The sequence below is a fragment of the Microtus oregoni genome, unplaced genomic scaffold, assembly GCF_018167655.1.
Source record: "Microtus oregoni isolate MIOR12 unplaced genomic scaffold, Mior012 000018F_ref0000195, whole genome shotgun sequence".
NCBI lineage: Eukaryota > Metazoa > Chordata > Mammalia > Rodentia > Cricetidae > Microtus > Microtus oregoni.
The window spans coordinates 17,499,288-17,525,503 of NW_024543077.1; the positions used below are offsets into that span (position 1 = coordinate 17,499,288).

The window sequence follows — 26,216 nt, forward strand, 5'->3', positions numbered from 1 at the left end:
TGCACATAATATGCCTATGGAATCCAAAGGGAAAGCTCAAGTATCATTTTTCAGGAGTCATGTATTTTGGTCTCTCATTGATACTTTGGGACTCATGGGATCAGGCTGAGCTTGCCAGTTGGTGAGTTCCGAGGATCCTCTGGTACCTGCTGCTCCAATACTGAGGTCACAATGTGAGCTTCCACAGCTGATTATTTATAATGGTTTGGACCTCACACACAGGTGCTTATGCCTATGCAGCAAGCACTTGACCAACTGAGCTCTGAACCTTGAGAGCCTCAAAACCAAAATTTTATGAATAATATATTTAATAACTCATGTACTGATGTAAAATATGCTTCATAGGCATTTATTAAGATAATCAATCCTTCAACTAGGAGCTACCATTTTCTTTTCCCAGTTTTCCAGAGAGTGAGTTATCTTTTCTGGGCTTTATTTTATATTTCCATTTTTTTGAAGGCCACCGAAATTTCTGTAGCTCACCAATGCTCTTTTCCAGTGCCAAATTAATAAAATAAGCTGGTCACAATGCCAGAACTTTACTTTATCTCAGGGATAGTCCATCCAGCAAACTGTTCATGCAGGGCTACACAGGGTAGCTTATAAAGCTCTGAGAAAATTTGTAAATAAGGAGGCTATATCTCTTCAGAGAATTTTCAAGACATCAGCTATTTTAGAGTTTCTCTATTTGAGTAGTAATTGAGGTCAAACGTGAAGGGAATGTATTGAAGATAAACAGTAAATTGCAAAGTTATGGGTACATTTTTTCCAAGTGTTACTAGAAATTTTAATCAAGGATTTAAGTTTTTTTTAATGTACCAGTATTGGAGTACTGGTTATGATGAATTTACTGGGGAAATGTAAAAAAAACAGCAACAAGCAAACTGGGTACAAATATCCAGAACTTGGTGCTGTCTTTGCAACTTTTCTCTAAACTTTAGATGATTCTAAAATAAAAGGTTATTTTTACAATGCAATTATAGTGAAAACAACTAAACAGGAAACAAGTCACTAGTTTTCTATTTCTTCCCCTTTTCTCTTCCCTTCTAATGGATAAATCACTCATAGGGACATTAGAAGAGGGAATTCCAAGCTAATGCAAAGAGCAGGTCCTTGGAGAAGCCTTGGAGATCAAGCAAGGTCTGGAAGTTGAGAAGACATCTACACACGAGTAGCAACAACACAAGGAAACATGTGTCAGGGAAGAAATTCAAACTCAGCCACTGCTGAACATGTCAATAGTTTTCACAAGGTGAGGAGGTCATATGTGAAAGAGGAAAGCTTTTGAGAAGTGCTGAATCAGGCTGAAGGAGCAGCACCATGAGCAGCGTCAGAGTCTCAGCAACATAGGAAGGGGCTCCCTAAGCATCAGAGGCCAGGCCTGAAAGAGGAGACCAGATGCATGAAAAGAAAAGACCTATGTTTTGAGAAATGTTTTACATGATATTTCAGAGCTGGGGAACAATAAAGAGGGTCGCTAGAAGGTTGTTCTACGGTGGGCTAACATAGTTCATATGGAGAACAGGAAAGTTGTGTATTGTTTCCACAAATCTGATTAGGGGAGACAGGGTGGTGCTGGGATTGAACTGATCAGTCCAAGGCTCTTTCTGGCCCCAAGATGGTGAATAAATGCATGAGAAAAGACAAATCATCTACTATTGGTTGTGAGAGTGTGGTCCATGACTTGAAGAGGACACCTGTGGAGGAAAAGTGATGGCTTCAACATGAGACCTGTTATATTACACTGTTAAAGTAAATAACCACAGGAAAGGTAAGAGGAACCATGTTTACTGTTGAAGAGAAGAGCTACAAGAATGGAAAATAGAAAACAAGAATGCATCCTATCGTGGTGGATTTCAGTTGCAGGTATAAGCACGAACTGATTGTCTTCAGTGTGCATAAATGTAAAAGTCACTATGTAAATATGTGTGGTGGACTTCCCACTAAGAAAAGTTGACAATAGTCAAATAGTCTTAGCTCAACAACAACTCCTGACCAAATAATACTTTTCAAATACTTATCTAACTAAATGAAACTAGATCTCTTTAGAAAAACAGCTGTCATGGGTAATGTCAAGGAAAGAACAAGATTAAACGTATTATCTGCTATAAAAATTGTATGACAGAATTCAGAGAATGACAGGAGATGTCAAAGGCTGTGGGGCACAGCTTGAAAGGGCTCCTCTGGTAGACAGTGTAAGTCTCAAAAATAGAAAAAGGTGGTTAGAAATGTTAAGATCCACTAGAGTCCATACTGGTGTAAATGCGCATATAAACTGAAAATCAAGAAGTGTGGACTATCAAAGGACCTATTAGGACAGACAGAATGTGTCCACACTACCACCTCAAATGACCAAATACATACCTACTTCAATTTTAAGAATATGCTACATTATATGGTAGAGTCCCTTCTCAGATTTAATTATGTTTACTTAACTAAAAATAAATTTTTAAAAATTATGGTTTTTTATCTTAAAAATTGGGAGATTATCCTGAGTTTTCTGGGTAGGGAAACCAGAGAGATTCTAACGTGAAAAGCACAAATGTTCCTTATTTGCTGTGAAAATTAGTGTCCCTGAATGTTCATGGAGTAGCCAGAGGACTCATAACTTTTCTGTCATTTTGAGATTGTTTCATATATGCATGTATGTTGCATGTTTATGTGTGTATTTTAATTGGTTAATTTTTATTAAGCTCTAGATTTTTATCTGCTCCTCTCCCTGCCTCTCCCCTTCAAATATGTGTATTTTTAATAAACTATCTGAATTCTTTAATGCACATACATATCCTACTAGTACAGATACACATTCTTATGATTTTCTAAATTTCTGCCTGAAAAGAAAAGAGCCCAACTTGAAAACATCTAAAATGATTTCAGCATTTGCTAATTTTTTCTTCATTCAACTTTTGTCTATATTTATTTTGTCATGAAAAATGCAACAGTATAGAGAACATTAAAATAATAAAAAAAATGGGGTGGGGGATTTGAGACAGGGTTTCTCTGTAGTTTTGGAGCCTGTCCTGGAACTAGCTCTTGTAGACTAGGTTGGACTTGAACTCAATAATAAAATATTTTTAAATATATTTTAATTTTAGAGAACTCATCATTATTTTGATCATATATATTCCTTCCCATACTTCAACTTATTCCAAATCTCACTCACTTTCTACCCACTCAACTTAATGTTCTTTCTCTCTCTTAGCAATGCCTAGCAAAGTATACAAACACACACAATAAATGAATGAATCGATCGATAGATAGATAGACAGACAGACAGACAGATAGATAGACAGACAGATAGGTGAATAAATAAAATAGATTCATAAATAAATAAATTTGTGGTGTCCTATTTTTGTTGACCTACTGCTACTGAACATGGGTTGCTCATTTGGACTGCCATATACCGCACACACACACACACACACACACACACACACACACACACACAGTGTCACTTCACTGAAGATAACTGATTTCCCTATCCCAGAAGTACCAATTGCAAGTAGCTTCTTGGCTAGTGGTAGACTTTGTGTCCACTTCCTCTCTTGCATAATAGCATTCTGTCTGGCTGGAGCATCTGCAATTATTTTATGTGCTTACACTGACTCTGAGTTAATATGTGCATTGACCTTGCTGTGTCTGGAAGATGATGTTTCCTTTAAATGTGTTTTAAATGTGATTACATTTGTATGGCTTTTGTTGTTGCTGTATTGTGGTTTGTTTGTTTGTTTGTTTTGTTGCTTGGTTGGGTGATATGGAGTTGTTTTCTCTGTGTATCCCTGGTTATTTTGGAACTTGCTGTGTAGACCAGACTGTCCTCAAACTCAGAGATCCATCTTCCTCTACCTTCTGAGTGCTGGGATTAAGGCATGAGCCACCACCACCCAGCCATAGATTTTGATTTCATTTTTTGTTTTAATTTCTGAATATCAGAATATGATTAATTCCCAAGTGAACAACCAGAAGTTGTGTATAAATCACTAAGGATAAAGAGCAGTAACGAAGTGCTCAAATCTTTGCTCATCTTTTTTTTTTATTTAAGATTTTCAGTTTTCAAACTTAATTAACGCTGAACTTACTAAAGTTCAGGTTAGATAAATCACTTCAGAACTTTTTACTGTAGAAATTACTTTTCTTTAAAAATTGTCATTACTTCTAAAGTAGAATTGTGTTGTAAAAGCAAGAGAATGTAGTTTCATAAATAACCCTTGTGTACCTTGAGATAAGGATGCAGACCCCATCACAGCTAGAGATACAAAGGCAGTGTTCAATATACTTCATGAGGCCTCTACACAACAGCTGGCTTACGGTGTGAAAATGCTGTTGAGCTTACCCAGGCTCATATATAATAGCCGAGTTTGTCTGCAATGCCTCAAATCAATTTTCAAAACCTTTTAAGGATAAATAAACAATAGAAAACAATCCAAAGAGCCATAGTTTTATTCTTTTCACACTATGTTCTATGGAAATTTTCCTCAGTTTTCTCCAAAGACTAAATAATTTCAGTACTTTTTAATTATATTAATTAAGTCCATACAACATGAAAACAAACTTAAAGAAATAAAATTCAAACTAATGTGTAAGTCACCTTGGAGGGAATAAAGGAATTAATTAAATCTGTCATCAATGAGGAATTTAGGATGTGTCACCATGTTTGCTCTATGCAAGACTAGAGTTAGAATTTATATCTCTTCATATTTGAAATTTTTAAAATCACTGTAAAGATTTGATTGACAGTTTAATACTACAACTGCAATCAAACAAAAGAGCAAACTTGTACCTGACACTTTATTTACCTAAAGTTGTGTTGTGGGCTTCAAGGACTCTGGCCATAATCACATTCTGTAGTGTAGAATATTTGGAAGCTCTCAACATTAACATTATTTTGTATGTGCATGTGTAAGAGAGAAAGAGAAATTAAGAGAGAGAGGTGAGATACAGAAAATATAGAAGGGGTTTACTTTAAATATCTGTGTAATCAAGAAGATTATACACCAAACCTCAGAATAAAAATAAGTTTCTTCTGTAACTGAGTCATATAGAAAATAAAATGATACATTATCCCAACATTGCTATTTTCCTTCATGTGCTAATTCAGCCTGGTTAGGTAAGAGCTCCAAAGCTGTTGGATCATAGTAAAACAAATAAAGATGCATGCCCTAATTTTTTTTAGCAGAATTACCAGCTACATTTAAAACTTGATATTAGCCAATTCCTGAAATCAGAGATAAATGCCAAAAAATATACCAAAATTTTACACTTGCAAGAATATCTTCTTTCTGACTCTTCCTGAACACTAGTCCGTCTGATGGTGCATGAGCTGTGTCAACTGAACACTAGTCTGTCTGATGGTGCATGAGCTGTGTCAGAAGTGAAGAGCAAAGAGGGTAGGTACAAATTCACCATTTCTCTTCAACATTAAAACCATAAATAATTAGACTCAGAGAACATTTGCTCAACCTTAGCAATTATATAAGCCATTCTCCATCTCTACGGAAGTTCAAGGCAGTCAAGAGGCATCAGGGCATTTGGATCTTGAGAGAACATCTTTAGTTTCCAGCAAACATAAGAAAGGATGTGATATGAAATTTTACACTCGACTTCTGATATTTATTGAAATACATCATATCATAGTCAAATTACCATTTTTATATGACTGAGAAACAGAGCACAAGATATTCCATCCTAACCACTTTTTACTGAACATGGCTGTAATTGTGCAGGATGCCCACTGTTGGGAACAAGCTACAGATCATTTTGTTTTGCAGAATTCCAGCTATGAAGGTGTTAAAAGAAAAATTTTCATTTGTCCTTCTTCTCAGATCTTGGTGATCATTGTTCTATTTTCTCTATGTATAATTTTGACATTTTAGATATCCTATTAAAGGAACCAGGCATTATTTTTTGTTCTATGACTGGCTTGTTTTATTTACCCTGCTGTTCTTGGTGTCCTCTAATCTTGGACCATCTAAACAATTTCCATCATTTTTAAAGATACAAATGCAATACTTTTTTAATCCAGAACCACTTATCAAAAGACATTTGTATTTCTTCTCTCTTTTAGTTGCTATGACTGCAATTTCTGTGGACATGGATAAGCAAACATTTCATTGAGACCTAGGTTTCAACTCTTTTGTACATATCCCAAAAGTGGGATTGCTCAGTCATATGCCAATTCTATCTTTTAGTTTTGAAAATCCTTTATGGTCTTTCCCATTGCTGCATCAATTTATAATCTTACTGATAGCACACAAGGGTTCTTACTTTTTATATCTTGACAAACTTTCTCTGTATTGTTTTAATAACAACTATTCAAATCAGTATAATCTGTGTTTAATGTAGCTAGCAAATGTAGTTGAAATTTTATACAAAACATTAGACTTTTCTTGGCATGAATAAAGCTGAATTGCTTTCAGAAGAGAGGAGTTTTGATTTTTCCTAGGTTCAGAAGGGAAGGTTACTGTTTAGTTCTCCAACACTCAACTATTATACTACAGACTGTATTCGGTTCAGGATGGCTGTAACACTCTTACCTGTTGTTACTCTGGTAAATGACTGTACCAGCTTCGATGAATAGAAAAGGAGAAACTACCTGTGTTCTGTAAGAATCTATCACCAGCCATATCATGCAGTATGTTACCAGCAAAGAATTTCTAAACTGATATTCTTAAGACCACATATGCAGCACTCTGCCCCGTGGGACTTTCTGGACTACATTTCTCAGAATTCACATTAGATCATCTTTTATTTCACGTTCAAATATGACTGGTAACAAAATACTTTTTTAAATATTTGAAACCTTTTATTCTAACTTCCTGAAAGGGAAGTTCTCCGTTATCATAGTGATGGTAATGTCTGTCTGTAACTTGGCCTTAAATTTTATATATTTATAATTCAATCATTAGGCAAATGGTTCATCTCTCTGTGGAACACCTTGCAATGGATTCCAAACACTTACAAAATGATAACTTCTTCCTGTGTGACACTTGTGTATCATGCTAATTGTAAAATGGATTAATAAAAATTTAGATTTAAAATATTCATATAATGTTGCTTATTATAACAAAAATGTAGACAATTCAAAATGGTTAATGTTTGGTGTTGTCTGATATTAAATTCATCTCTATAATGAAATCTATGTAGCCAGTAAGCATAATGCTTTTGTGTTATGACTGATACTTCATTAAAGATTTATGTAGTTTATAGTATGTTAATGACAATGTCATGTACTTTCATATTTATTTATATCTTATTAATAATAAAGGCATTCAAAATATACTAGGTAGCAAAAGCATGATAGATGATGTGATTCCATAAAAAGTAGAAGTATCTGTGGTATAATAACAATGTTGCATGTCAAATAAAACACTATATATATAAACAAAACTTACTTAGCTGCAACTACAGGGGAGGCACACAGGATATGGGTGGCCAATGATTTCTCTGAATTAGAAGATTGATGTGAATATCATATTGCTGCTTATCTCTGTTGTAAATAACCCAAGTCTTATAAAATATTAAGGGAGAAAAATGAGGCAGAAATACATGGTAGCCCTTTCTCAGATGGATCCACAGCTACATAGCCCGGCCTCAGAAAGCCAAAGCCACAACTGTGTTGACAGAGGGCTGCCTTCCATCTTCAGAGGACCCCACCATACTGACCTACAAGAGAGATGCAGGAAGCCTCCATTCTAACAAACTGTGCACCGACTCTATCTCTTCACATACTGGTGATGGGAAAACAAATCGATGTTTCGGCTATGAGAGGAGGCCGCACAGAAAATGCCCGTTATAGGTGTATTTTGTTTATGAAGCTTAATATTAAATTTAATTTTGGTTATTTGTTTGTATTTGAGCTAATATCTTACTCTGTACTTCAATTATGTTGGTGTTCACTAAAAAGCCCACATTGGCCTTGAACTCCTGGCCGACTTCCTGCCTCAGTCTCCCATGTGCTGGACGATAAACCTGCACCACTGGGCTCAGTTTAATTTTTTTTTTAATTTTCAAAGTGAAAAACATCATTTATCCTCAAAGGTTGTAGTACCAATTCACAAATTATTAAATGAAAAATTTTAATTTTACCTTCTCAGATAATTTCAAATTACCTTTGACCAAGGTGCTAAAAATTAAAATTCAAGACATTTCAAAGTAAGTCACTTTTCTAATAAACCAAATAGTTTAGGCAGATAAGCTGATGGATAACAATTGATTATCTATGCATACATAAAATGCTAAATATTCTAATACTACTTAAAACCTGGAAAGTTTTAAAACTTAAAATAACAGACCTAAATAAATTACTTACTCACATATTTAAGGATGGAACTGAAAGCTAATTTGTTAGTTCAGAGAGTCAGGTTTTCTTAACACACCAAATAGCACTGAAATACCAAATATCATAAATCTATTCTCAATACCAAGATGTTGCTGCCAAAACTTATTTCAAAACGTTAGTCTATAAATTACAATTTTTTTCAAGGTTAAAAGCTTGTCCTCTGGGAAGAAAACAGCGATATTGCCAGCTTAACTGGAATGTGGGTGCAGGACCTCAGGTGCACTGAGTCTAGGCTGTTGACAGGGACATAAGAAACACCTCATGCTGTATCCTCAGTCTGTAAGAGTAACTTAATAACTTGGAAGGACTGGACTTCTTACTCCTATGGCCCCATAGCCAAAGCCTATAGTCTTACTTAATTTTAAACATATATTGATTAAATCCTTCTAAGTGCACTACTAGATTGAAGCTGCCTTTTGGGACACTATTTCATTTAGTTTTAAATTCTACTTAGAATCTCCCCTTCCACTTGAAAAATAACGCCCCCCCAACACACACACATGCACACACACACACACACACACACACACACACACATAGTTTATATGTGTGTATGTATATTCTATAGATATGTATATATACACACATATATGTACAGAATATTGATTAAAATTTAAACTAAATATGTATAGTTTTTTATCTTAATGTATAAAGTTTTTTTACTCAAACATATTCATGTCACCACATTTATTATGCAGATAAAAACAAGAGTGAGAAGATGGTCAAACCTTCAAAATGTCACTTTGTAAGTCAAAAGAGGTCATGACATTCTTCTATACTACCCTTCACACCAGTAAACATGATACTTACTAGAAAAACCTAGAGTGTAACTACATGCTTCCTCTAATCCTCTCTTCCTCTCATTCCACCGTTTTTCCTTCCAGGAGAGAGAAAACAAGGCTATAGCAAGTGATTCCACGGGGTATCCTCTTGGGATGGCTGTATTAGAGCCACCATTCTGCTCTTCAGCCTCTAGCTGCATTAACAACACGGACTTTTTACCTATAGAGTGAAACAACACTGTGGGAATATTTCCACTTCAATTGTAAGGCATCACCAACCCCATATCAGACAAAGGACTGAAATCCAAAATAAACAAAGAACTCAAGAAACTTGACATCAAAAGAACAAATAATCCAATAAAATAATAGGGTACACACTTAAACAGAGAACGGCTCTCAACAGATGAATCTCAAATGACTGATAGACACCTTAGGAAATGTTTAACATCCTTAGCCATCAGAGAAATGCAAATCAAAACAACTCTGAGATTCCTTCTTACACCTGTCGGAATGTCCAAGATTAGAAACACTAATGACAGCCTACGCTAGAGAGGAGCTAGAGAGGATTCAGACAAAGGCGAACACTCCTCCACTGCTGGTGGGAGTGCAAACTTGCACAGCCACTTTGGAAATCAGTATGACAATTTCTCAGAAAATTAGGAAACTATCAACTTCAAGACCCAGCAATACTGCTTTTTAGTATATTCCCGAAGGAAGCTCACTCATGCCACAAGGACATTTGCTCAACTATGTTCATAGCAGCATTATTTGTAATAGTTGTAACCTGGAATCAACCTAGATGCTGCTCAACTGAACAATGGATAAAGAAAATGTGGTACATTTACACAATGAAGTACTTACTCAGTGGTAAAAAACAATGACATCTTGAAATTTGCATTCAAATGAGTGAATCTAGAAAAAACATGTTGAGTGAGGTAATCCATACCGAGAAAGACAAATATAATATGTACTATGTACTCACTCTTTTTTATGATATCTTATAACAAATCTGTACTCACTCATAACTGCCTTTTAGACTAAAACAAAAAACAAACAAACAAACAAAAAACCTTATAATCCACAACTTCAGAGAGCTGGACAACTAAGAGGACCTTAAGAGAAATGTACAAGGATCTAAATATGAAGAAGAAAAAGACAAGATCTCCTGAGCAAACTGGGAGCATGGGGGTCAAAAGAGTGGGAAGCGGGGGAAAGGGGTGGAAGGGAGAGGAGCAGAGAAAAATGCATAGCTCAATAAAAACAATAAAAAATTAAAAAAAGAACTCTATCAACTGAAGGGCTTAATAATGATGAAGAAAAGTTATTCTACTTAGAAACCTTTGCTTACACCAGGCTGGCAATAAAGCAAATGGGCTTAACATAACCAATGGTTTATTTCATAAATAATTAGTTACTGATTTCAATCCAAAAAATTAAAAAATAAATCTACCAAGCAATCTATAATGATGTAAGATCTTTCACAGCACGTAACTCTCACATAAACAGCAGAGCTGCAGGTTTATCTGTGTCATGAATAAAAAGACATTGACATCAGCCCCAGGATTATCTTCTGCCTGCCCTGGAACAAAGATTAATTTAAGACAAATAGGTGCTGGCTTCACATGCGCTGATTGTATTTCCCAGCTACTGCCTCAGCAGCTCTCCCTGTACACAGTCATAAAGTATTCAGAGAGGCCATTATCTCTTCCTCAAGTCACACGTAGTGGAGATTGAATATGGGGCCTCTGTACAGGAGAATACTAGAACTTGAATTCCTTCTTCTATCACCTGCTGGTACAATGTTCATGCTCTTTGAGTTTTTCATGGCATAAACTTTTTTTACTTATCTCTATAACAGTGACAGAAAACTCCCTAGTTATAAAATGTAGTAGCAAAGCTTTGTCGTGTAAATTAGTAACAGCGGGTGGAGAAGGACAATGCATGACTATGCCGTGTAAATCAGTAACTCCAGGTAGAGAAGGACAATGAGAGCCGGATCTGCTTTCCAGAATCTGCAGAGCATAACTATTCTTTTGTTTTCACTAAAAAGATTTTTTCCTAAAAATGATCTTTCAAAAATAAATACTCAAAGTATAAAACTGTATTTGTCCAAAAAACTGTCTTTATTTTTTTTAAAAATATAAACAAAACAAAAACAAAAAAAAAATCTCTTTTTGAAACCAGAGAAGGTATTGAAGAGGCCAGAAACCCACACCTGAATTCAGTATTGGAAAACATGACCAACGGGAATTTCCTTGCTCTTTTGAGACTCGGGTCTGAGGAAATGACCTTATAAAAAACGCAAAGCTAGCTCAGCTCCAAAATAGATCACTGGAGGCAGCAAATCCACCATCTAAGAATGATTCACTAAGTACAAATCACACGAATTAGCCTAACCTTTACAACCTTCTCAGCATCATTTCCCACCGCCCTTTGAGCCTGAGAAACAGAGGTTCAGTTTGGTCAACAGTCAAAACTGAAAAATTATGTTTTCTTGTACTGTGCTGTGACTTACTATTGGAAATTTCCAGAAATAGAAACAAAGAGACACAGAGACAGAAATAGAGAGAGAGAAACAGAGAGATAAAGACAGACACATAGAGATAGAGGTACACAGAGATGAGCGAGATAGATGTAAATACTTAGCAAATAGGCAGATTATTTGAACAGTATATAAGAAAAGAACTTAATAAAGTAACTGTCACCACAGAAAGTGAATTAATATTCACTGGGGCTGGAAGATGACTCAGCAGATAAAAGCACCTGCTCTTCTTGTAGGGTGACCTGGGCTCTGACCCTAGCTCCACATCAGGCTGCTTTCATTTACATTTGCCAGTATATCCACTGCTAGACGACCAGACACTGTCTTCTTGCCTCGGCAGGTACTTGAAAAAATTACACACACACGCACAGGTACGTGTGTGTGTGTGTGTATTTCTGATATGCCATAATTAAACAGTAGAAGTTATGCCATCAAATAAAAACAGAAATCACACAAAGAATATAGAATATTCACATAATAGACTGTATTTCCACTTACTGGGTTATTGGGCTAGCAGTTAAGTCCATAGTTAGTTCAAACACTAGCCTATAAAATGGGTCACTTAAAATCTTTCATAGTTAAAAGAACCACAAAGTGATTAGATTTTAGAACATGAGGCACATAGTGAGCAAGACTACTTTGCCTAGAAAATCTGTGAAACAGAAATCCATTTGAAGTGATTCTCTAATAGGTCAATTGTGACCTCAATAAAGGGGAGAGGTCCCTGCATTATGAAGACAAAGAATTAGAGTAAAATAAGTGGCATATACCATATGGTTATTTATGCAGCTCAATCTTCAGCTCTCTTCTATGGAGCGCTCATCGCCCATGGGGACCCACACTCTGTCTTACAGCACAACCCCTATCTTGCCTCATTCCAATACTCTATTTCAAAAATTCTATGTTCACGCTGCCCCGCTCCAACAAAGGTTATATCTTTAAGAATGGTTACTGAAGACTGTGACCCACTATTGTAATGAGCCTTTTTATGTCCACATTGTCCCTAATGTTAGCAAACTTAGTTTCTAAAATATGTGTTGGTTCCCTGAATTTGAATGGGAATATGTCTTTGAATTTAGTGTGTATGAGAACAGTTTCAAGATAACAGTGGTTGTTAAATAAATTAGTGGGAAACCATTTAAAAATCTAGGACAGAGCCAATCTGTACAAATATTTCATGTTCCTTATACTAGTTACATAAAATAAAAATAATATGGTTACACAGAGTTTGAAAGGCATTATTCTGTAAACAAATAATTGCTAAAGTTCTAAATTCTAATAAAAACTATCATTTTATGTTCAGGATATAATAATATTTTAGTAGGTGTTTCTGATTATAAGACTTTTTCGCCTTGCCAAATATCCCAAAAATATTTATTAAACTACTCACCAATAAGCATAGAACCTGATTACATTACATGTTTTTTCTAAAATAATATACAATAAATGTCTCTTGAGTACTACAACACTCAGATTTAAATGATTAATCTTGGGAAAGTTCTGGCATTGTGCTATATTACAAAGTACTCCAGGGAGAGGCATCATGTCCCTGTTGAGTCTTTCATCTAAATATTTTGTCAACTCTGTTATAACGTCAGCAACTTGCGGGTGTAAAGACACTAAACTTCCTTGTGCTGAATTTTCCTTAACGGTGTGGTATATTTTGTGTTGGTGCCATGCTCCTTCTAAATCTAAAGCAAAGAAGTTCAATTTTCTCCATATCATTCAACAATTAAAGAAAGACAAACCAAAACCAAGCTGTGAAAAGATGTTCACTTATTTAAGGTGTTTTGCCATAAATGATAATATACAGAGTAGGTATTTATATAAGAATTCCAAAGATGCTATTCCATGCATTCTCCCTTATGGACACATCATGGTAAAGTAAATGGACATTGCCTTTGATTAGGTCACATGACATAATTTCCAACAGGTATGTTGCTAATGTAATGTACGATCATGCACTGTCAGCCACAGAAACAGAAAACAAAGTAGATAAAAGGGAAACATAGATATAATTCAGAGTTTACTGTTATTTATAGTCAAGAAGATGGAGGTACAGTCTGTGATCTTAAGATATTTTCAGGCATATACCATATTCAGCTTTCAGATTCCACATTTCCCACACAACCCAACAGCACTTTGTGAAGGAACTGGAATGCTTGCTTTCAGTATGGAGAGCCAGGGATCTCCACTGCATCTTACCTTGCAATCTTCCTCCTCCACAATTTGCTGTCCAAACAGTGACAGACTTCTTTCTGACAAATGCTTGGGAGAAGCGCCAAGCCTTCGACCATTCTCTCTACTGTGATTAACTGAATGGTTCTGACTCCTCTGAGCCATTTAGTTTTAAACTATTTTATCTAAAATGACCCCAAAAGTTTGAAAATGGTGACATATGAAGGCTGTAGCAAACCTTAAATGCCTTAGCCCTTTCTTTGAAACCTCCCTTCTGAATTGACCTTCATAAGCTGCTTTTGTTTTCCACCTAGATTTTTGTAGCTTCCATAACAGACTATTACCTTTTTAAAAAAGAGAATTGCCAGTTTGGATGTTCACCTTCCTAGACTTGAACGGAGCGGGGAGGACCTTGGACTTTCCACAGGGCAGGGAACCCTGACTGCTCTTCGGACTGGAGAGGGAGGGGGAGAGGCGTGGGGGGAGGGGGAGAAGAGTGGGAGGAGGAGGAGGAGGGAAATGGGAGGCTGGGAGGAGGCGGAAACTTTTTTTTTTTCTCAATAACGAGGGGATCAATAAAAAATTTAAAAAAAAAAGAAAGAATTGCCTCATTTTATAACTCTCAACACATGCTCCTTACACTGTTAGTGTCTTCCTTTGCTTTCTCTGGTCTTATCACCATTACCAATGCCACGTGTGTCATTGACACCTACCTAAATGCTTATTTACTCCTAAGTTAACTAGTCATGTGGCCTTCAGGTCTACTAGCTGAATTAAAATTTTTATGTGAGAAGATAAGAACTGATTCTCAACCACATGTCCAATGTTCATGCCCATTTTATACAGAGTAGATATATATTAATTATTTGAATTTAAAAGGTGTGCCTGTGTTTTCTTTGACAAATAACTTCAAAAGACTATTTCATACTGCTTTTGGAAGAGACAAAGGAACAAGGAAGGCAGGAAGGAAGGAAGGAAGGAAGGAAGGAAGGAAGGAAGGAAAAAATAATATGATAAAGAAAGCATATAACATTAATTCCTTGTATAGCTTTAACTCTAGTGATTTAGTAACAAATTTCACGCTGGTGTTCCATGAAACTGTCCACTTAGTCTAACAAGAGTATGACTTTTTCTAGAAGGCTTCACCCAAGCTTTAGTTACTTATTTATACTAATCATTCTGTTAGACTGGTGGTTCCGTAGTGTTGAGACACATAATTACGTTAAAGGAAGTAGTCCTCCTTCTCTCTATTCTGAAGCACAGGAGAAAGTTTAAAGTCATGCTGGGATTTTCTGGAATCAGTCTGGTTCTTCACAACCTTATATTCTAAAATCATAAATTCAAGGGACATCCTCAAAGGCACTCCATAACCCTTGTGGTGCTTTAAATGAATATGGCTGTCCTGGACTCATCTATTTGAATTGTTGGTTCCCTCTTGGTGGACTGTTTAGGAAGCATTAGGCGGTGTGACCTTCTTGGAGAGTGTTTCTCTGAGGATGGGCTCTGAGATTTAAAGAGCCCACTCTAGGCTTAGCCTCTCCATCATTTTGCTTCCTGCTTCTGGATCGAGTGTAAGCTCTGAGCTATTTCTCCAGCTCCATACCTGTCTGCTTGCTGCCAAAATGATCAGAGATGCACCTTCTGAAACTGTCTGCAAGCCCCCAATTAAGTGTTCTTTTTTTACAGGTGCCTTGGTTATGCTGTTTCTTCACAGAACGGGAATAATAACTAAGGAACTTTGTTTCCTTTAACATGCTGCTAATATAAGAGCTTTGTCACCAGGAAAACCCAGCAATGCTTTCTATTTCAATATTCCTAAAGTAGTGGATACCTGACCATTTCTAAGCGCACCTGAGATTCCTGAACATTTCACCACCACTACAGGATTCTACTCCCCTAAATTAGGAAGTGTTTATCTGTTTACATCTTGCAAAGTGCTCAAACTGTCAATAAATCTAAGATAAATGACCGACTAATAAAAATAGGATAATTTATTTGAATCACAGTTATCATTTAGATATTTCCTTTACATTTAATTTATCTAGGTGTTATAGGATCTCTGTATTCTTAAGTAGCTATCCTGAAAGCAATAGCAGATCAGAAAATCCACTGCATTGAACCAAGTTGGCAATTTGTTAAGGACTGTGGTCAACTAGTTAAAAAAAAAAAAGTACCGAACTTAATAGCAGAAAATTCTAGGAGATTGCCATGCCTTTGCAATAGAATTTGCTACAGTGGGATACACTGGTTTCTGTGTCCTGATCCATTCGTGTCACTATAAAAAATATCACTGGGTTGGGTGGGGTTTTAATGTAAGCACAACAAGGAAGTTGATGAGAAAAGATTTAAACAATGTGTAAACTATCCACTATTTTAACGACGTCCTCTATAAGTTGTGAAAAGAATGTCCACTTACCTAAGGTAGCCCTATAATAATATGTCTCTCACAATCACTCTAAGAAGGCTTATTATTAATATTAAATGAGTATATGAAAATGTAGCTACTCCAGGCCATTAATGATGTTTGATCTTCTCTATCTGACCTATATGTCCTACACCAAACAGAGGCCATTGGGAGTTTATCAAAGAACACTTGATTCTGGACAACATACCAGAGTATGAAGTCTAAAAGAAATCACAAAATGTACTGTGTGACATGTGTTATGAGTATGTTATGAGAAATAAGCTGATATGAAATAACAGGGGGCATAATTGGAATAACTGAAAAGGACTAAGACTGCAAGTTCCTACTAACTGTTAAGTGATGACAACTTGAACGTATACAGCACTCTAATTAGACCACTGTAGATAAAATAAAGCAAATGCCTCCTAAGCCAGGTCGATACAGAGAAGAATTCTGTGGGATTCTACATCTGAGATGGGCAATTAGGATTGCTGTGCTTGGGAGCTCACACAATGAGTCTCTACTAAAACAAAAGTGTTCAACTGTAGCTATACATTCCGGCCAAACAGAAATTGTTCAAAATGCCTGCTTTTTCTTTCCTCTCTTTACTGTTGACATCTTAGCAAAACAGGATAAATGCCACCTAAACTTTTTAGATAGTCAGGGGGCAAAACTACTGTAATTCAAGTGAATAACCTAACTGACATTTGATAAATGGGGAAAAACATACTGGGGAAATAGAATAAAACTACAACTATAAAATCATATATTGGACTAGTCAAACTATTATTTTAGTTTGACTAAATAAATGCATTAGATTGAACCACACAAAGCTATCACAGCTAATTTTTAAAATAAAGAAATGATTATTTATGTTTTTAAATCTGACACCAATTAGATTTTATTCAGAGATTAGTATGTTTTGAAAAATGACTAGTTTAGTTGAAATATTATATCACTTATCTATTTAAATTGGTGAAAACCCATTTCTCTATTAAGTTTATACTAGAAATAAAAATATACGTGAAAGAGAAGGGTGATAAATCCCACACAGTGGGTGGGAGGATACCACTAGTGAGCTCCTTTTCCAGGAGCATGAGTGAGAAAGGCACCTGGAATCTCCAGAAGAGGTTGCGTTCATCAGAGGAGTAGGGGAGCCTATCATGCTGTGATGCTATTAGAAACAGAAATCTTAGGGTCTAAGCTGGGGTCATCCTTGTAGATTCCTGGAAATTTCCCTAGTGTCAGGTTTATTGCTAACCCCATAATGCCTCCCTCAATCAAGACATCTCTTTTTAGGCTCTCATCTCTGTCTTCCTCCATCTTGACTATCCCATTCCGTCAAGTTCTCCTTGCCCTCTCCTTCTCCCCTTCCACCCTCTTTTTTCCACCATCCCCATGTTTCCAATTTTGTCAGGTGATCTTTTCTATTCTGACTTTTCAGATGTATTTATATATGTTTTTCTTAGGGTTCACCTTGCTAGTTAGCTTCTCTAGGATCATGAACCATAGGCTCAATATCCTTTGTTTATAGCTAGTACCACTTATGAGTGACTACATAGAGGAGAGGATGCCCAAAATGACCTTGTCCTATAGTCAGACTGATGAATATCTAAAATATCATCGTATAACCTTTCATCCCGCAACTGATGGAAACACAGGCAGAGACCCACATCGGAGCACTGGACTGACCTCCCAAAGTTCAGTTGGAGTGGGAAGAGTGAGAATATGAGCAAAGAGGTCACAGCCATGATAGATACACCCACTGAAACAGTCTACCTGAATGTGGTTGACAGTGGCACGGGTGGGGCAGACTGAGGGGCCACTGGCAGTGGCACCAGGATTTATCCCTACGGCTTGTATGGGCTTTTTGAGATCCTATTTTCTTTTCATGGATACCTTGCTCAGCCTAGATATAGTAAGGAGGACCTTGGACTTTTTCCAAAGCAATGTGCCTTATCCTCTCTGAGGAGAAGATGGAGGTAGGGTGGGGAAGAAGGTAGAGGGAATGGGAGGAGAGGAAGGAGTGGGAACTTGGATTGATTTGTATAATGAAAAAAAAGATAGTTGGTTTTTTTTTAAAAAGAAAAGAAACAAATCTTAAGAAAGCAATTCAGCAGGAGCCATGCAGGTTAATGGTGCTTAATGTCTGGAAAGAAGTGATGACAGTGAAGACAAAAGCTAAAATATTGATTATTTACAGCAAGATTTATGGAGACCCCAAAGACAGTGGCAATATGGGAAGTAAGATAAAATCTCAATTGAAGCCCATATACAAGTTATGTTTTCTTCTCATGTGCTCTTTCTGAGGACATATTATAATCAAAATAAGATACATAAATGGGAGCAGACATGTAAGTGGGATAATATAATCCAATAATTAACCTTATTTTGAAGGCTGGCCCTTGGAAGGAAATTGTGCTCTCTATAAAGAATGCCTAATGAAAATCAATCCTACCTGTATATAAAGTATTTGTTTGCCTATCTGGGGTAGTAAAACTATTATTTTAGATGCATTAGATAGAACCATACAAAGTGTCACATTCGGATAAATTTTAAATTAAAGAAATAATTTTTCTGTGGGTTCAGGCAGGGGTCTTTCGTAGCAGTGATGTACTGTAAGTTCCTGATAACTATGAGCAATGCCAACCTTAGGTAACAAACCATCCTGTTACATGTCTCTATGTTCACTGTGATCTAATTCACTCCTGGAGGTTGGAAATAATATTATAGATCACATCATGCACACAGTCAATGTAGATCATCCTTTTCCAATATTCAAGTTGCAGCAAGGACTCTGCAAAATCATTTGAAAATATAAGCATATTATATGAATTATTATACAGGTTTACATTCTATAATCTGAGTTTAATATTGGGGTGAAGAAATCTAGAGGACTATAAAGGGGGCAGTGGAAACCAAATGCATTTTGATATAGGGAATTTTTCATATAGTTTTTCAAGTCAGGGTTTCTATATGTGACCATGGTGGCCCTAGAACTTGATTTGTAGAAGAGGCTGACCTTGAACTCAGAGACCATCCATGTACCTCTGCCTCTCACAGGCTGGGATTAAAGGTGTAAGCTAGCTTTCTAGAAAAATAAGAATTTTTAAAAGAAAGTAAGTCTTATAATTTGGGATTTGCTTTTAAGAGATATAAAAAGAAAAGAGAAATGGGTTTGATCTAAAAACTATGAGACAAAATATTAATCATTATATTAGTAAGGAATTTTTTTCATAATTTAGAGTAATTTTGCTTTTAAGATTCTAATGTAATTAAATTTCTTTCACTTTCCAAACCCACCCATATACACTTACTGCTCATCTTCAAATTTTTGGATTATTTTTCACTAATTGTTATTGAATATAACCTGTTAAGTTTGTATAATGTTACTTCTATGTATGTTTTCAGGGGGTTGACCTTTTGGCACTAGACAATGCTGACAAAGGAAAATAATTTATTAAAAATAATTTTTATAATCTCAGTTTCTAAATTTTCAAGGAGTAGATTTAACATCTATGGAAAGAAGAGTTATAAATAGAAACTGAATAAAATGATGTAAAAGTCTTCTGTAAAAAGATTTTTGAATGGGCTCAGGTTTTTCTTTGTCAGTGTCAATCAAGCAGCTGTGTGTGTGCGAGCTGAAGCTTTTGTGTGAGAAGATCCCATAGATGGGCTCAGAGGAGCCAATACTCGATTAGGCAGTCATGAGGCAGGAGTAGCATCAAGGAACTTTCTGATGTCCTCATAAAAGTGAATGCAGAGTCTACTGAGCTACTGCAAGGAAACAGGGTGGAAGGTCTTTATGGTAACAGCATATGATAATGAATCTTTATGGTAATTAATTATCTTTATGATAATCAGCATTGTTCAGAACTTGATGCCAGAAGAATTCCACCAGATCATAGAAAGAGATTTGGGGAAAAAAGAAAATAGGTACATTCAGTTCCAAGAAACCAATGAAGAAGAGGGGGCTGTTGGAGACAGTGGTCAAAACTGTCCTTTTCACAAAGCCACAAGAAGAATGGAGAGAACGGCAGCCCAGACAAGGCACTGACTAAGTGAACCGCTTAGGGAAGAGTCAGTGAGTGATGAGCTGAATCACAGTGAGTGAGGAATTATGGGCGATTGTTATGTATCACACAATTAAAGATTTATTAAATCACCTCTCAGCCTTCACTTTCTGGAATAATTTATCACTGCAAATTATTAAAATCAGATCATTAGTTTGAATAATGAAAATCTCAGGAGAAAAAAAGTTCTCTAAGGTTCATTTTTTAAAATTAGATCAAAGTGTTTCCTAGCCTTGTCACATGAGCTCATGTGAGTATAATATTAAAAGGCACTTTTATTTTCAACTCTAAAAATTAACTTAAATTCACATCAAGTAGCCCAAACGGTATTGTTAAACATTTGTATAAATGATTCATTATCAGAAAAAGTCATATGTGTTCCTATAGTCTTTAAGTAGTAGATAAGTGAGCTATAGGTACAAGTTCTACTGCTACAGCGGAGATGTAACTGAAGGTGCTCACATTGACCACATGTCTGACTGGCAAGGGTGTGTGTCATAAACAAACAAAAAAACCAAGAAAGAACAAAAGGCATTCTGAAATATATTTCATTTCATTTCCCCCACAATCCACAATGTTGTGCACATGTTTATTGGGGTACTCTCATTCAAGTAGAATTAGGACCTGTTACGCTTCGCTTCTTTGTTGCCAAAGGTGTTCTAACTCCTTTCCTGACTTATGGGTTTAGAACCCTAGATAGGACAGTTGAGGGTCAGGGCACTGGCAGTTGGAAACATGACAGAGGTCAAGCCAAGAGGACCTCAAAGAAAGGTAATGTACATGTCTTTAATGTACGTGTGACGAAAGTTAAGGTGGCTTGGGAGTGGAGCTGGGACATGAAATTTGGTCAAAGCAGAAGTCTGCTTTTATTTAAACCTCGGTAAAACAGCAAAATAGAAGAGATTTATTGATAAAAGGATAAACCAAATAGCTTACTTTTTCTCTTAAAAGTTTACTGTTATGATTAAAGCAACATTGTTGACTTTTAGCATTGATAGTAAATGTTAAATAAACTAATAATAGCCTAGAGTACCCCTGATTTATTTTTATTTTACCGGCCAGTTAAATGTATTTTAAATGTTAGATAAAGTACTTGCTATAGAAACACCATTTTAAAAGCCTCACGTATAGTTTGTAATCATCATGGCACAGCGAGGTCTATTACTAAACATAAGAGTTATTCCACTGTGAACTCAGAAACCATCTCTGGGCTTTCAGTCATGTTGTTACATTCTCTTCCTTTTCAAAGACATTGTCTGTAGCATTGAGTAGGGATATTGTTATTCGTTAACACCTGACACATTTTGTGTTGCTTTGTTGTTGCCTTTTTGTCAGAAGAAATAAAAATAAGAGTTCATCACCAGTGAGACTTGTAATCACCTAGAAGAAAAAATAAGATTCATCATGTCTTTCATGGTCCATAGTCGGAAGGGCAGCAAAAAGCATTTTCAAGTGGACCCTCTACTGATGCCCAAAGTTCCTCGAATCAATTACATGCACCTTCAGGAAGAGAAACACAGGCTACAGCTAAAGAAATTCCTCCTTCACAGGATGTTTCTTGTGGGCCACCTACAAGCCAATGTGGAGAAAAAGCAGATTACTGAATACTTCGAGCACCTCTTCCAGTCAATTCTGAAGCATCACTTAGGAGAGACAGTTACGGGCTTATTGCTCATATACTCAAGCACTTTTCTGCATATCCTTGAGACCTCCAATGGCACGCTTTTCCGAATCCTTTTAGATTATGTTGCCCATGAGAAAGAAGACAAAGAATTTATCATCCATAACGTCAAAATTATAGTTGCTTCTCATAACATCCCCACAAGGTTGTTCATGCAATGGCATGTTTCTGTCATCAAGGTCCCAGTTCTGTATCTAGATGATGTGACACAGTCACAGTCTCTATCGGAAGTCATCACAGATTTTCTCACCATGACTCACAAACTGGCATTTCACCTTTTTAAGACCGTGAAAGTTGGTACGAAAGGGCCAGGTGACAACTTGCACCAACTTGCCCCTGAGCTACTCCTCCCAGAACAAACTATCCAATACTTGTGCAAAGCTGATGAATTCTTGGACCCAGCAACATTCTTAAGCATGTATAACAGACCCATACATGTTACCCTGGATTCTGAGATTGTGTGGCCAGCTCCTTCCCGTTTATAGGATGGGGAGGGATTATGTGTGCATATCTCATAAAGATTTTGTACTACTTTAGAAACAAAGAATTTCTAAAGTTACTCTTAAAAAAAAAGAACAGAACATTGAAATAAGCGCATGGAATGTGAAACAGCTTATCTAAAGCTAAACATAAGAATACATCTGCTTATTCTGATCTAAAGCTTAATAAATTTTTTCAGGTAATTGGGTTTATTAAATTTTAAATTCCGTAATTTTCATGGGATAACTCTTATTTTTTCTTTTAAGGAAAGTATAGTTGAAAGGGATTTAACACCATTTGGGCATTTAGTTTCTCAAGCATTCTCTCAACATTTAACAAGGAGTCTTTATGATATGGTAGAATAAATATGTTTAGGGTTAGATTATTTCTAACAGTTTAACCCTTAAGAAACTTGCAAGGTAAAGTTACAAGCAACCATAATATATATGTGAAATAATGTATTATAATATGTAATATACTGCAAATGGTATAGTAGGAAGTGGTAGAATAAACTTGGAGAATATAAGGGAATAAACCATTAATTAACAATTTGTGAATCAGAGAAAATAAAACCTAACCTCTGAAAATAATCCTAAACACCCATATTCTGACCTATACAATCAGTAATATTGAAACTATCATAAAGATGAAAGACACAAGAGTTTTTGAAACAACTAGAAAACACCATCAAATTTCAATACAATTTTTTTATGCAACATTGATTCATTGAGCACTCTTCTGTATGACAGGCATATTTCAGTCTCTAGTGATGCAACAGTGTTCACACAAGGCATTGTTCTTGCCCAGTTGAAAACCTTAATATTATATGTAAGTAATATTATAGGACACAAGTAATCAGTGTTGTTGTGTCAGATGGCATCTCATTGACGAGGTAAATAGTTTGGAAAAAGTGGTATTTTCTAAAGTAAGAAAGTGACCAAAAGTGTAGTGTATGGTTAAAAATTAAAATTAAACATCAAATTAAGTTTAAACACTTAAGTTAAACATCATATTGTGCCTTGTAATATTACACAAAAAAAATGTATAATACATCCAATCCAACATGCTCCTCTTCCAGTGTGACCTTCGGATTCCTCCTATTTTATATGACAGGATTTACATTTAAAATCTGGCATCCTTCATACCTGCTTTTGCCAACAGAGTATGGTAGACATGAAGCTGTGCAACCTCCAAGGCTAATTCACAATTCCTAGTGCCTTGCTTTGTTGACTTGAACCTGAGCTCTTATAATACAGGCACTATGCAATATGAATACTTACAGCTGTTTCCAGACAACATTCACAGCAAGGGCCCAGGTGACAGCCAAGTACTAGATGCTAAGTAAGACTTGGTGGCTCCAGATTCTCTGCTTCCAGGATTACAAGAAATATCATTTGACACTGTATGGAATAGATATGGACTCTTCCTAGGAATCCTGCTCAAATTCTAGACCTGAGATGAATGTGTAGTTGTCTAGATCTATAATATATGTGCATGTAAATGATTTTATCAGTTGCTATTCATTCTTTTGTGTACATTACTAAATGTCTCCAAGTAAACACTTACTACGAAACCAGTCATTGTCGTTGGTTGGATACCCCAAGAGTGGTAAAATGTGTCTCCATATTGCCTATTCTATGTCATTTTTCAGCCTATATCATTTCCTGACATAAGAATTACTGGTAGAAAACTAATTTATTAGACTAATGAAAACCATTAGCACTCACAATGTATTTCTAGAAAAAGATATAGACATATCGAAATGATAATACTGAGCATTTACTTAGCACACTGTAAATTTTAAATATTCATGAAATCAGAATATATTGTATGAAAATAGAATCTATCATCAATATAAGAAAAAACACAAATAGATAACTCAATTATGCATTCATTATAGTAAGTAGACTACAATGAATTTATTCAAATCAAATTCACTCATCATAGTAGCCACTTTAGGAAGAATTATTGTTATCCGAACAACACTGTCATTACTAAAACATTTTGTAATTCTTTATGTCAGATGAATAAAGAAAGTTTACAGCCAAAGTAAATATAAATATTGCAGGTATAACTAATTTTAGACAAGAATTATGGATTAATTTAAGTTGTAACAGCTAGTTAGTAATAAGCCTGAACTACGAGGCCAAACAGTTTATAATTAATATAAGCCTATGCATGTTTCTTTGGGACTGAACAGCTGCAGGGCCTTGTGGGAAAGAAAGTTCCATCTACAAACAGGCTTCTAAGGGATCACAACAAAACATTACAAAATAAATCAATACCATCACAGTGAAATTAGACAGGACAGACTAACAGAAGGAAAAGAGCCCCATTAGAAGGAACAAGAATCAGAGATCCATTTGTTCAGACTCTTAGGAGTCCTATTAAAACACTAAACTAAAAGCTTATATGTTCACAGAGGACCTGGTTCCCACTTGTGTTGGCCCTATGCTTTCTGCTTCGGTCTTTGTTAGTTCATATGAACTTTGCTCATTTGATTTAGTGGGCATTGTTCTCCTGGTATCCTCCATCCTCTCTGACTTTTACACGCTTTCTGCCTCCTCTTCCATGGGGTTCCCTGAACTCTGAGAGGAGGAATTTGATGGAGAATCCCATTTAGAGATGTGTGTTATAAGGTAATGCCTGGATGTGGGTCTCTGTATTTGTTCCCATCTGCTGCAAGAGGAAGCTTCTTGATGATGACTGAATAAGGTGCTGATCTGTGAGTATAGCAGAATATTATTAATAATATCATTTTATCGCTACTTTTTTAAAAAAAATACTAGTATGGACTGTCTAGTCTCTTGTTCGTGGTCAGCCAAGAAGTGTCAGGTATGGATCCCATCTTGTAAAGAGTTCCTTAATTCAAATCAGACATCGGTTGGCTACCCATATTGCCTTAGCGTATTTTGCAGGCAGAACACAATTACATATCATTAATTTTGTGGTTGGGTTGGTGTTTATGTTTTGTTTTGGTAGGCTTTAGAATATCTTCTCATATGTAAGACACTACAACGTAGGGGTGAAGGTTCTATGTAGGTACCAGTTTGACTTCTTCGTGGTCAATAAGTTGTGTGGGTCTTATCTTCAGCAAGGAGTCCTTGCATTCAGTTTAAGAAAAGCAGCCTATAATATTAGCAACATCATGAGTTATTTGGGGATTTCCATGGGACCACTTTGGCAAACAATTCAAATTCATGTAATTCAGTCCAGGTACTAGAAGTTTCATTTTATGACAAGAGATGGCCAGTTGGGAATCTGTCCCCCTAATTATTTGGAGATCATTAGGATCACCTTTTTATACTTCTCAAAGTTTCTGCTGCCCTAAGTTTCCATGTCTGTCCTGGAATTACTTATTCCTGTGACTTCTTGCAGGTGTTTAGGCTTCTCTTCAGACTTAAATATTCTAGTATCTTCTGGAGAGATGAATTAGTAGTCATAAATACCCTTAACCTGTTTTTTTATGCAAAGATTTTATTTCTCCTTCATTTATAGCATATCATCTATAGAGTACACTATTCTGGGTTGATAATTTTTGTCTTAGTTCTTTATTTCTTTGTTTCTGCACTGGGACTTGAACATCTGAAGTCCTTTATAGTCATGTCTTTCTTTCTTTTACTTAAATTCCTTTTTCTTTCTGGTGCAGGTGTGAACAATGTTCAAAAGAGTATTAATCTGAAAAAGGGTTGAGACATTGTTTTCTTTTCTTGGCTTTGTACTGAGTGCTAGAACTTC

General features: G+C 36.0%; 2 protein-coding genes across 2 annotated transcripts in view; one reads left to right on the top strand and one right to left on the bottom strand.

Annotated features, from left to right (window-relative positions):
• Positions 1 to 26,216, bottom strand: part of LOC121459091 (zinc finger protein 804B-like) — a 507,002-nt gene that overhangs the window by 448,995 nt on the left and 31,791 nt on the right. The window lies entirely within an intron of this gene.
• LOC121458625 (testis-expressed protein 47) lies at positions 21,722 to 22,483 on the top strand. Its single transcript, XM_041667939.1, has one exon. The coding sequence runs from the start codon at positions 21,722 to 21,724 to the stop codon at positions 22,481 to 22,483; it is 762 nt and encodes a 253-aa protein (XP_041523873.1).